This window comes from Manacus candei, unplaced genomic scaffold (genome assembly GCF_025592945.1).
Source record: "Manacus candei isolate 608988 ecotype Guabito, Panama unplaced genomic scaffold, ASM2559294v1 h1tg000062l, whole genome shotgun sequence".
In the NCBI taxonomy this organism is placed as follows: domain Eukaryota; kingdom Metazoa; phylum Chordata; class Aves; order Passeriformes; family Pipridae; genus Manacus; species Manacus candei.
Window position 1 is genome coordinate 538,784 of NW_026138110.1, and position 13,678 is coordinate 552,461.

The 13,678-nt window shown below is 40.9% G+C and overlaps 1 protein-coding gene across 19 annotated transcripts in view; it reads right to left on the reverse strand.

The window, feature by feature from the left end:
• CAMK2D (calcium/calmodulin dependent protein kinase II delta) overlaps window positions 1-13,678 on the reverse strand; it is a 115,893-nt gene that overhangs the window by 61,488 nt on the left and 40,727 nt on the right. For all 19 annotated transcript variants that reach the window (XM_051804911.1, XM_051804929.1, XM_051804925.1 and 16 more), the window contains exon 3: window positions 8,668-8,727. In XM_051804911.1, coding sequence (XP_051660871.1) covers window positions 8,668-8,727 — 60 coding nt within the window. The remainder of the gene's footprint in view (window positions 1-8,667; window positions 8,728-13,678) is intronic.

Below are 13,678 nucleotides of genomic sequence, written 5' to 3' on the forward strand. Positions count from 1 at the left end.
ATGTGGAAAGCCAAGCAGGCCAGTTTGCATCCTTTGGGATCCATGGCTTCGACAGATACTCCCAGCAGCAGAGCATCAAAACCAGGATGAAAAGGGACTTTGTGACTTTTTAAAGGCAAAGGTTTCAAGGAGCAAGGAAAATCCTAAAGGACTCCTGAAACACTTGCTAGAAGGATGCAGAAGATGCACAGGAAATGCAAAAGGCAAGAGGGAAAGGGATTTCTCCATGTGACATGACAGGCACAAGGCCAGCATATAAAATGCACTTCCAAATGCACACCTTGCAACCAAAGAAAAGCTGCATTCCTAAGAGTTTTATGTCACAATACTTAAACATGAAAGCAGATGTAATTTTAGGAAAAGAACAGAAACATCCTAACAGGGATGTTAGGATGTATTCAGGAATATCCACTTTTCCTTCCAGGACCTTGTTGGCTGATCAACAGGAAAGACTTTGGAGAATGAAAATGTTCTCCAGGGTGCAAATGGCAAGATAAGAGGCCACAGACACATGCTGGAGTATGCAAAATCCCAGCTAGGCACAAAGACACTTTTATTTCTATATTTATTTATTTTTGTGGACAGCAATGTGGTCAAAAACTGCAGTAGCACCTAGAGGGGCTGTGCAATCTCCTTTCCTGGACAGCCTCCAAACTCAGCAGGATGAGCCGTCAGTAATCTAATTTTACTGGGCATGGCTTGAGCAGGGGGTTGGGACTGGATAACTTACAGAGATCCCTTCCAACCCACATGATTCCATGATTTTTCACAGGGGACAGGACATGTAAGTAAAGCAAGATGTCTGGGTAGATGGGAGTAGCCCCACAAATTCCCTCTCCTAATGAGCTTCCTGGCTTTCTACCCCTTTGGAAAAGGAGCTAAGACATTCCACAGTGAGCTTCCAGAGTCCACTCCTACTTTATGATCACCTAAGTCAAAACATGATCCATGGTCCAAAGTCAGGAGCCCTTCCTTTTGCCTCTTCCTGCTCCCAGCTCACACCCCCAGCATTGCCCCATTCCCTCACTCAAGCGCTTCCTCCTCCTCTCCACTTGTGCCACCCTTCCTCCTTTCCCTCTCACTTGTCCCATTGCTGAATTTATCCTTTTCTGCATGACACAGAGAAATGAGGAGGGGTAAGAGTGGGATCAGCTCCGAGGTGCCCCAGACGGGCACACACTTCCTCCTTGGAGGGACCTTTTCCAGAAGCAGGAATGTACCAGCTGACAGCTCACCCTCCCTGGCTTGGGATGCCAAACACTCCAAACGGGCAGATTTAGGCTGCATGAGAAACAAATGCTGCCTGAATGGTAACTCCCTACTTTTTCTTGGAAAAGGAAACAGGTTGAGACAGAAGTGTCCCACAGAACTGAGCCCAGAGCCAGGAATGCCGAGGCTGGAGTTGGGTTACCATGGAAAGCACCCCACAGTAGTTTTACCACCCGTGCAGGAGCTGCACTAATGCTGTCCAAACAGTGACACCCATTCAGGCTACTGAATATTCTGCAACCCTTTTTCTGTTCAGGTTTGGGGTTTTTTCACCCCCAGCTCAAGTAAAGGTTCACAGTATTTGGGAATCAATCCAAGAACTAGAGCAGAATCCACCTACTAGACCATCAGCAGCACTGTCTGCAAAAGCAAAGGGAGCAGAACTTACAATATCCCCTAAAAATGCTCTAAATTGTCTGTGCTGGCTTGACTGAAAGAAAAAGCTTAGTTTAGCTGAAGTAGTAGAGATCTCTGTTTTTGGAGGAAAGGGTCCAGAGGAAAATTACATATTTGTGGTTTAGCTGGGAGTCATGATGTCTATCCCTATGCATAACACGTGGTTGCAGATTCATAATAAACAAAGCTTTCAAACAACAAAAAAAAAAGTAAGTTCTCAAAGATCCAGCCTGTGTGTGCAAAGAGAGAGCAATTCATTTCAATCCAGCTTATTTACTTGAAGTCAGCAATGCAATTATGAAACTCTTCCTTCCAGAAAGCACATACAGAAAGCAAAACAAAAAAAAAAAAAAGAGATGAAAATACAGATGGGAAGTGCAGCAGCCACCCGAGTGCTCCCCCCCTGCAGCAGGTTCCTCAAGAGAGGTGTTTAAATCCCACTTCCCTGTTTCTGTGGATTACTCTATTTTACATTTAAAATGAGTGGCTGCAAAAGCAGAACAGACTTTACGGAAAGAGAAGATGTTTAAAAGAACCCAGACACAGAGTGAAAAGAATTTTCATGCATTAAAGGAAACGTACAAAACCAGCTCTAAGCCAGCATGGAAAATGCTTCAAGTTCTGGTTCACACTTGATTTATACTTTATCATCCCCTATTTTGGTGCAAATTAGGCATATACTTTGTGAGGAAAGAAAATGACAGAATTTGTGGCAAATCCTAGCAGACCCTCATTTCCTCAGTCTGTTCTGGGTGCTGCCACAGTTATCAGGGATATTGCAACCAGCAGTGCTTCCCTCGAGCTCGAATAACCTCGTGCTCCATTAAAAGGAAAGCGAATTAACGCAGCATGGCAAAGAGCAGTGGCATTGTCTATGCTCAAAGACATTTTTATGCTCCACAGTAACCCAGAAGAGCAAAACCTAAAGTGGCAATGCCACTTTTACCAGAGTAAAAGGATTATGCTGCAAGGGAAACAGAGACAAAAGCTGTGACACCCAATGAAGCTGCCTCCACCCTTCTTTGCTGGTGCACTCAGGCCACATTATCTGCTTCACATGTTACATGTTGAAAATTACTGACACATTGATTAGCACTGAATAACTTCCAGTCTTTGAACTATTGGGGTTTTTTTTTGATATTCCGCTCACTTTTAGGGCCGCCAGCAGCTCCACAGAAAGCCCTTCCCCTCAAATTCTTACAACATCAGAAGTTTAAAACTTCCAGCCTTTTCCTCTTAATCATCAACCATGTATTCAAAACTTCACCAGCTAAAAGAAGTGAAATGCACAGCCATAACAAAAACTGCTGAGAATAAGAGACCCTGCAGAAGAACCAGCTGCAACAAACCCCACGATGTTCGTTCCTTGTGTGTTCTCGCCTGCTTCAGTCCCGTTCCAGTACATTTAATTTCACAAATAGCAACTGCAAAACCACCTTCTGTTTTCAGTTGTTGCACTTCACTAGTCAGCTACTTTCTGCAGCCACAGCTGAGCTTAAACACTGAAGCTGTTATTTTATAATACTCATTAAATTTGCTTTTACATTAAGTATGAAATCATGTTATATCACCGGTTTATTTGGTTTCTTGATGGTTTATTTTAATTCACTCAAGAACTAACGGTTCACCTTCATCATCATGGAAATTGTAAATTTAATTAATTCAACAGAATGGATGAGATTTAAAATTGTTGAAATGATCAGCTCATCTAAGCAATAAAAATAATTAAAGGAAGTGAGAGTCTCTAATGCATCAGTCCCACGTAAACAAAAGCTTCATATTTATATGAAGAGCTATATTTCTTTATTTATTTGCATAGCTATAGTTAATATATCCCTGAGGGCCATGTTTTATCGAGCATAAATTTATGTAGTTGGGGATTTGTATCATTTGCACTGCATCAGGAAAGAACTATATATTTTTGATGTAAAGAGTAAAACCTGAAAGTAAGCCCAGAATAAACACCGTGCTAAAGAACGACATCCACCAAACCTGAACAGGCCTGATTTTCACTCTCTTTGGTTTATAGAGAACCTTAACTAATGCCAGCTGAGCTACTCACAACTGTGCCACAGTAAGTCAAACGAAATTCAGAAAGGATTTACCACATCCCCGTTTTTGTATATTAATAGTGTTTCTCTTCAGATTCCTGGGACTTTATGAAGTCCCATGCACGTACTTGGGTCCAAAAAGGACAAGGCAATATGCAGTTGCTCATTTTCCCCTCCATGAGGAATGGAACAGCCTCTGTGCTCGTGGGCTGTGCTGCTGTGGGGAGGTGAAAGCCAGGCTGGGCAGGCAGACCTGCAGGAACAGGTTGAGGACTATTAGGGCTGACATGGCACCGTCTCCGCTTGGCAGCCCTACTTACCTCTAAGCACCCTGACTTACAGAGCCATCCAGGGACAACCTGTCCTGCTGCCAAAAGGACTTCATTTATCACCTGAAGGGCTGCCACATGTCAGTAAAATCTGCTCTTGCCTTTCGGGCAGGGATGAAGGTTCATCAGAGTCAGACCTGAGCCTGAAGTAGTTGACTAATAGATCCTGCCTGATGTATCTTACACACCCCCGAGGAGGGGGCAATGGGCAGATCATGGGCAAATTCAGCTTGGGAAAGACACCCCTGTTACACCACGTTTGAATCAATAGTTTTCCAGACTAGGTCAGAGCTTGCATCATCAGGCTAATGCAGATTTTATCATCATTTGGGATATCATACATCAAACTTAGCAAAGCAGGCTGTAAAGCAACATCAAAAGCAATAATAAGATGGTGCAACAATGCTACACCACCAAAAATACGTGGATTGCAAGACTAGAAATCAGACTGTTAAAAGATTAACAAGACTGCTAAAAGAGGAACAAGAAACCAAAGTTTACCAAAAGCAGATAAAGAACAGAAAACAGGAAAATGACACTGGAACTCTTGGTGAAGAGGTGCGATGTTATCTTGGTGAAGATTACTTTCCTTAGCCATTTGTTTTCCAAATTTCTAAATTAAAAAATTGGAAGCATTAGTACACGTAACTGCTGGAAAAGAAATAGTTACACAAGACGACAAATCCTTTCTGGGTATCTGTTCAGCAAAGGAATGTAACCTGATGTGCAGTCTTAGAAAGGAAAAGCACTGTGTTCTCCAAACAGCAAGGCTTTCATTTTAAAATCTGTTGCAAAAAAGCAACCCTGGACACAGGGATGTTACAGCCACGTCCTCATGGTAAGAACCTGAGAAACACAGCAGTGCTGGGAATCAGACTCCTGGACAAAGCACTGCAGCCCAGGAGCTCTGTTACCACAGGAACACGAGCTGTGTTTGCCCAGAAATTTCCTACCACAGTGGAACAGAAGCCAGATTACTCAAGAAATGCTGGAAGAGGAGAAAATACCAGTATTGCCAAAGACTGACTGGAAAGGAAGGACTCTGAGCCCCCACAAAGTTTCTTCCCGAGGCCTGGAAGTTCACCTAATGGATTTTGCCTCACTTTAATTCCCACATAAAATTCAGCAGGACTCGCTTTCTACCACAATGATAGTGGGGTGAGAAGAAGCAGAAATCAGAACATAAGCAATGAGTATTGGTAAGGAATAATAGCAGGTAGAAAGGAATAATTGCAGAGGAAATTCTGTGGGTTTTAAACAAACTTGCATATATACATTGCTGAAGTGGGAAATGGAGGTTTGAAAAAGGAGATCAGGAAATACTATGTCTAATCCACTTCCCTTATTTTTTTCTAAATGCCATTCATTAGGCATTGTGACTACACAGCTGGATAGAGAAGAAATCTTGGATTTGTGAAAAGAAAGAATAAAATAAAGAGATGCTGAAAAACTACCTGAATTAGTTATGTGCAAAACAGAGTATGGACAGAGAAGTTCAGCTTTCAGAGATATGCTGAAGCTCTACTTGTACAAGAAGTGAAACCAACTACTTCAAGGTATCCTACTCTACTTCAGAATCACTCCTTCAGCAGAAAAGCCTAATAAGAATTAATCTCCCTCCATAGCTATTTAAATACCCTACTGGTGAACATTTGGCAGATATGTTGATCCCTGAAATAATAATCTGATGTCAGAAATACTTCCAAGAAGTCCACAGGAAATACGTTTGTTTCCTCACAGTCATTTTGTTTACAGTGATTCCTTGGGGAGATTTAAATCAGGAACTGAAGTGAAAATATTACCATGGGTATCTCCTTATTTTCCAAATTTCAGGGTTTTACCCTTTTGAAAGAAAGAATTCTGATTTAGTCTTCTATTTTCTCCATAAGCTTTTCCAAATCATTTGCTCAAATTTGGCATTTATACGAAATGAAAACACTCCAATCCAGTTTAAAGATTGCTCTGCCAATACCAGAGGAACTTCTGAAGTTTAGTACCTCTGACTGCAGAGGACTGTGGAAAGCCTTTTTTAAATGTCATCTTGAGAGTTCCAAACTGCATAATGGCACTCATTAAATAAAACCATCAGCCAATAAGATATGAAATGGGTATAAAAATGGCATTGTTGGGAGGCTAAAAATAGGTATGTCGATTGTTAAGAAGTTTAGTCCTGAAATCTTTCTTATCCTGATGAAATAACTAAAAAACTAAATATTTTTCTAGTTAGGTACTAATTGGAGGCCTAACTTGGAAATGCAAAACCAAGTGATCTGTAAAAGTTTTTGATAATTCTCTGTTTTCTCTGGAAAGATAATTGGAAAATATCTCCAATGCTTAGCATTTTTTTTTTCAACTGTTTCTCTAAAGCAAAAAATCTTGCCCATATGAAAAGTACAATGTGTTTACTCACAGGCTAAAATCAAAAAAGTGACTCACCACAGCTGTGCTGCTTCACTCTGACTGCAGGCAAAGTATGAAAAAGGTGACTAACAAAGGGTTTACACTCTGGAGTATCTGGTACAGTCCAAGATTTGGAAGACAAATACTGGAGGAAACCATAAAATGCTATTATCATATAGGTATTTTAGAAATAAAGTTAACCTGGAACTGACACCTTCACACGAAGTCACTTTTGAAGGGAGACTTAATCAAGCTAAGTAGGGAGAATAAAGAAGAATAAGGCTGAATGACAAGTGAATTGTAATTTCAGAAGTCTGTGCCCTGCAATGAATGTGTAATTCAAAAGGACAAGGAATTAAAAAAAACTACACTGGAGGAACATGCAGAAAACCAGGGAATTCATCTTTGAGAAACTGTCCAATCAACTAAACCAGATCTCTGCTTTCCTCTAGAAATCACATAAAAAGATTTATTCTTCATAATTTCTTTTATTTATTTTCTAAATTATACTTATTGTTGACAAGTTTCTTTTAGCTACACAGGCAGAGCTGGCAGAACAGCTGACAGCAGAAATTCAGTGATGACAGAATACAACGCCTGCTGCCAAACCCTGGCATATTAATTCCAGGCCATGAAAACTCTTCTGTTGGGCAGCTCCAGAACATGGCATCTTTTTTGGAACAGGGGCAGAACACTGTGCCTAGGCTGCTTTGGATTGTGCCCCTTGGTGCAGGTGGTGAGGCACAGAATTAGGGTTGACTTTGAGCCCTACCTGCCTGTCACCAACGCTGCCAGTGCCTGTTGGCACTCCGAGTCACACCCTGACAAATACAAATATTCCATGTGGCACACACAGCATCTGGACCACATCCCACACTGGTCCAAGCTGCTCAACAAGCTGCAGGCACGTGATCACATGGCACCAATTTAGACTTTTGTTTCAGCTCAGCTCTGTGCTCTTCAGCCCTCCCATTGCATCCATTTATTATTGGGTTTTATTCATCTTCCCTGGCTTGTTCCAACTCAGAGATACACTCCAGTTACAGCAAAGTGAATGACTTTAGAGCCTGATAGCACCAGATGTGTGACCATGACTTCTCCCCACAAGGAGTTGTACATACCCTGGCCTTTCCCCACTTTACAAAATTTTGGTGAGGGTAAAATGACAGAGATATCACTACTCTTCCTCCTTAAACAAATTTCTGTGTCAAAGCTTGAGGCTTAAGGGAGCTGTTTCAGAGACTTGACATTTCATTTTTGAACAGTGGTACATTTGTTTTCAATTCATGTTTATTACTAAAAGGAAGGAGATGATTTTACCCCAGGCACGAAACAATTATATTCATCTAAAAATGTCCCTAATACTTCTAAATTAAAAATGAAAAGGAGGAGAACTAACCAGAAGGAAAACCAAGCAGACTGCCAGGTGCTTTTGGAGTGCCAAGCATACATGTTTGATTAAAACATTTGGTGAGATTACTTGTTTTTCTGAGGACAACTTTCAAGAACATGCATGGGGACAGAGGAACAAGATGGACAGGAAATTCCCACCCTTCTGCAGAAGTCTCAGGTACAGCAAAAATTCCTGTGAGTGATACCCTTGGCAAACTAATTCAGTGTCTGAAAAACTGAAAAACCCAGCTACAGTTCCTTAAAGATCAAGGTACTTACCTGTTTATACTGTTTCTAAAAGAAGGAGACAGGTACACCCCACCCTCCCAAATAACTTTTTTTGCTCTACATGAGTAGAAAACACAACTGTGGAAATAAAAGGGGCAGAGTTTTCTGCATCCACCCATCATTCCTGCAGATGAACAGAATCTCAAACACAGAATACAGGATAAAATAAGCATTTCAGTAAAAACAACTCTATCCACATTCTGCAACACAAACACTGTTAGCTGAAATTCTTCTGCAGGTCTCCAAAAGTCATGGGCAGTACTGGAAATAACTCCTCCTACACCCTGCACAAAAAAACCCCAAACACTTGGCATAGAGAGCAAAAGCTTAGGGATGGAACAGTGCACATTGCTTTAGGTGATCTATCAGGATATTGCATCCCATGGCAGAACTCACAGGGAGCACCACATTACGAAGAAACAGTCGTGCCTGGAGATATTTGCCCTTGACTTCTCTGAGCTGCTATTTGTACTCATTATTTTGCATTTCCCCTCCATTTGCTAAACTGACATATACTGTATGAAGCAATGAAAAGTTCCTACCAATATTGGGATGCTTCAAGAGGCGACAGATTCTAGCTTCCCTTTCCAGTTTCTGGTGATCTGCAACAAAGGAAAGCAAAACAATTGCTTTTAGTATGAAGATTAACACAGTTCAGTGTATTTGCTTTAGAGAAGCAAAAAAAGAAAATGCATCATGTGATATGGAATGAACAAGTTTAGAAAAAGTTGCTGTGGATGACAACTCTAAAGGGTTAATAATTTTGCAACACATGTTACAAGAAAATTAAAAAGCTCAGTCCTTACTGCAAAGTATCCAGACAGTTAGATATGCAGGTTTTAGATAATTAGGTTTAAAAGATCTATAACAGCAGATTTAAAATAAAACAGAAAAAGCAAACATCATCTTTAAAACACTTAGCACTTTAAATCTGGAGGAAAAAACAAGAAGGAAAACTTTTATTTTTCTGTCATTTGTACTTCCCAATATTTGCAGTCAACTCTAACAATAAGAACAAATGAAACCAATTCTGCATATGTTAAAAGCTCAGATTATTTTTACACTCTATTAAGAACTGGGATAGTTCTTGAGCTAGTCACCACTTGCCAGCTGAACCATCATATTCTGTGAGGTCTCAGAACCTACACCGACTGCATGAGAAAATTTGTCAGCTTAACTCTCTTTCACCTTAATAAAAAAAAAAAATAAATTTCAGACAGTAAAAGTTAAAAAAAAAATTAAAAATCTACGCAATTAGGCTGAAAGTTCTTTTAGGAACCTAAACTCTTGCACTGAAGTTTTATGTGGAGAAATAGAGTTGCAGCAAGTTTGAAACACAAGCACAGACATATCCAGTTACAGCCCCTTAATGTCAATCAGCTCTGGCTGAAACCCAACCGTGGGTTGAGCTCTTGCCACATTACACTCAGCACACAGGAGATGATCTGAAAGCAAACTGAGCTAGGCTGGGCTTAGGAGAAACAAGAAAATGTGATCAGTGTCTCAGGAGAAAAAAACCAATCCAGGGCCTATTGGTCATTTGGCATCAGAGCTGTATCTCCGGGGCACTACCAGCTCTGCTTTGAAAGGCAGTTCTGTACCACCTCTATACCCACAGGAGCAGCCAGCAGAGCCAAAAACCTGGAAGGTGTCCCAGAGTCTTCTATGAAGTGCTAAAAACATCCTGTGTCGACTCTTCAGGAATAACAGGGATACAATAGAGAACTTCATCTCCAACTTTGAGGATAAACATTTGAAATCGCTTTGCTATTCGTTGCTACACCACAGCTTCTGAACTGATACTGGAGAGGATTAACTTTTCACACCCATTAAACGTTTTCATTGGTTGTTTAACTGCTTTTATAGAATCCTGGAATGGTTTGGGTTCAAAGGGACCTTAAGGATCATCTCACCCCAGCTGAGAGCCTTCTGAACCCCCAGAGCAGGAAGGCACCACCTGGGTGAGGTGATCTGGAGTACGAACATGATACAACTGTTCCTCCTGCTCCAGGGGACAGACAGTAAATTAAACAAGGTGAAAAAACCAGACAAGTAACTGTTACTTCACAATTTGCTAGGTGAAATAAACTCTCAGCTGATGGAGCATAAACTAGATGGAGCTCCTTCATTAAACCAAAAACCACGAGTCTAAACCTGCAAGATTCGGGCAGCTCTTGGCTCCCTCTGACGTCACTGTGACATCACATTTTGGCATCAACTGCTTAAAGAAATAAAGGGTACCTGCACATGTTCAGGTACTGAAATACTGACTGAAGTGCTGAATGCTGAAGTGACAGCAACTGTAACCGAACAACATACTCCATTTATTCAGCTACAGAAATTCTTGCCTGTGAAACTTCATAATGCTAACTCTGATGCTACAGCTATTATATTTCTCTGAAAAAAATACTTTTCCTTCATAAATTGATATGTTTTCTTAGAGACAAAGCTCCACACTGTAAGGCCTCCCAATGAAAAGCAGCCAGCGAACACAGTCATTACTCACACTTCCAGCTTACTGGCAAAGCAAGGACATGCCCCACGTGTCATGTGGCCACAACACCCAGTCAGAGGGGGCTGTGCCCGTGGAGATGCTCCAGGCTGTGCCATAAAACTCCAGGATAACTGAGGATCTCGTTCTACCAAAGGCTAACAGCACACCACGCTGAGATTAATATTCAGCTCCCACTTACACACACGGCAGTGGGCTCAAATAACAAATCCTAGAGCTCCATACCACTTCCAGGTATGAGGAGAAGCTAAACTGTGATTGCATGATACAAGAACAAGAACTGTATTGATTAAAAAAGCATGCCTGATCTTTTTGCAAGTCACCACAAAAACATCTTACTCAGAAATGCTGCTGGATGTGCTGCAGCATATAAAGGTGACATCATCATTATTGCCTGCATTACAATATTCCCAGATTTTCCCTCCAAACTGAACTAGTATATTGACAGGTGCCAATTATGTGGTCTGTGGTGTCATGTGAATTAGAGCAATGAGCTCTCTGCATTTAACCCATTCAGTAATTGCTACTACATCTAATATAAAGGAAATGCCAGCAACTGGAGGTACCTCACAGCACATACACTGTGCCCCGAGGCAGCACAAAGAGCATCAGACAGTCCCTGAGTCAGGGATTTAAGTGGACATTAACATCCAGAAGGTAACAGCTGCAATTCCAAAGAATTAAAACATTCCTTAGCACTGTTAGAGGAAACTGTTACTCAGAAAACTTCTGAGTAAGTCTGTAGTATGCAAATTTTTGGAGGGGAACCAAATATAAATTTAACTTTGTGGGGTACTCCACTCTCCTTTAAAAACCTGCACATTTGTTCTACGAGTTACAGGGAATGCTGTGTTCCTTCCTCTCTCCACTCAGCTTATTTCCAAGCCCATGCCACTGCAAATGCTGGAGATAAATATCTATTTCTGTTCCCCTGGTTTCTGCCAGGTCTCAGTTACTGGTGAGCTAAAGGTGAATGTCAAAGGGCAGGTCGAACCGAAATACTTGGAGCACTCAGCTCCCAAACATCTGAAGTGTAAGGTGTGCTGCTCGACCCAGTTCCTTGGCAAAGAAGTGTCCTGCCATGAAGAGAACGGCCAGAGGAACTACTTAGCAGGCAGCAAACCCCCCCAAATCCTGAGCAGGTTTGTGGTAGCATCCACCATAACACATTTGTGTTACAACAGTATCAGAGGAAAAGCTCTAGAAAAAAAATAAATCTAGTAATAGGTCACTTATTGAAATCAAAAAAGTTAATTCCTCTCAATTTTGACAGCATATAATTCATAGCTAAAATTGTGTTTAGCTGCCAGTTTACCCAGAAATGGGAAAAATTATTATGAGGGAGAGGAAGCCAAGCCTTAAAGTCAAACACATAATAAAAAGGGAACGCACATGTACATTTATATACTTGCTTCCTTTGCTCTTTTAATTACCTAGACTCAATTACAAACAGGCCTCCTACACTGTCTACATAAGAAACTGTAATTCAATGAAAAATATGAGTAAGAAGCTCAAGAAGCAGTAAAGCAAATGCAGAAGAAGGAAAGCTTTATAAATTCTAGATTATTTTACGAAAGCAAGTCTCCATTTGTGAACAATGGCCTCTACCACAGCAAGAGCCAGTTATCAAGATTGGAAAAAGATCACTGCCTGTGAAGCACTGATACAATCAGAAACCAGGTAGCAATGAGAATAATACGGGTTTATTAATGGAAAAATCCTTGCAGCCACCTACAAATAACTTTAATCTGACATAGAGCCAAGAAAAAGGGGGAAAAAAAAGATTTAATGCACTGAACCATGAAAAACTCAGCCTTTACAACAACTAATGCAATTCTGTGAAACCTGAAACAGAATATAGATGTGCAAAATTTGGGGCACTGACAGACTGTATGAATGTAAAGATTTGAACTAATCTCCATTCATATGACAATATTCTAATAATCTAATATTACAATTTATGACACCTGCATCAGAAAATTAGACTGTCTGCAGAGAGTTCCTATCAGGCAAAGTAACAGTTTGTTTTCAGTAGTATCAGTGTTTACTTTCTTACAAAAACTTACACACATAGACTATACCCATTTCTTGGATTACCTCATATTTTATAATTAAAGCAGTATATAATTAATGTCTTCAGCATAAATCTCTTCCACTAAGACGTCATGATTCTTAACCCAAATGCTGATCCTGCATGACCACTTAAACTGAGCTTATTACCACAGCAAAATGCCTGTTGCTCACCACTTATCAACACAGCTATCTATCTAAAATGCAGATATTCTGACAACAGGATGTACTAGGACACAGCTGTACTTTCTTCTTTACATTAAACTGACTAAAAAGATTTTCTTTCGCTCACTCTTCACAAAAAAAAAAAAAAGCTTCCTTTAAAAAGAAACCCCGTGGAGCATTAAAATATCTCTTCCCTTCGTGTTTTTTTGTTTCTATTAGAATTTAAAACTCTTGTTGCAGAATGTAACCTCTGGGCACCTAAAATCTCACCAGAATAAGCTCTTCTATCCTAACAAGAGAGATCAAGAGACTGTTCCCTGAGACAAAAGGTGTTTAAGGTCTTTGAACCAAGCGTCAGAGAGCTTTGAGCCTGCTAAGGAGATGAAGCCCTTCCCTAAAAACTTAAGCCTTGCTCCACATAATTTCTAGGCAGCTCAGGGGCCAGGGAGAACCTAACCACAAAGCCCTGGAGGAGTTTCTGGGGTGTGCAAGGAACACCTGGTAATATTAAGGCAGGGAGCTGCTGAGTGGGCACAATTTTTCATGGGCACAATCTGAGGTCAACTAACAGATCTGACCCTTCTTCACCGCATCCAGGACACTTGGAAGATTAAGGGTTTAGAACTGAGAACAGCTTGGCAGGTCTGTGCATGTTCCACTGAGGAACAAAACCTTTCCTTTGTGCTCCTTTATCACAGGAGCACCAGGATTTTTTAACTGATGTGAGGAGGGGATGCACACAAATGGGCTGATGGTCTCCCTGCTGACTTACACGGGGCATTGTTGTTCACACACGTTCCACACCA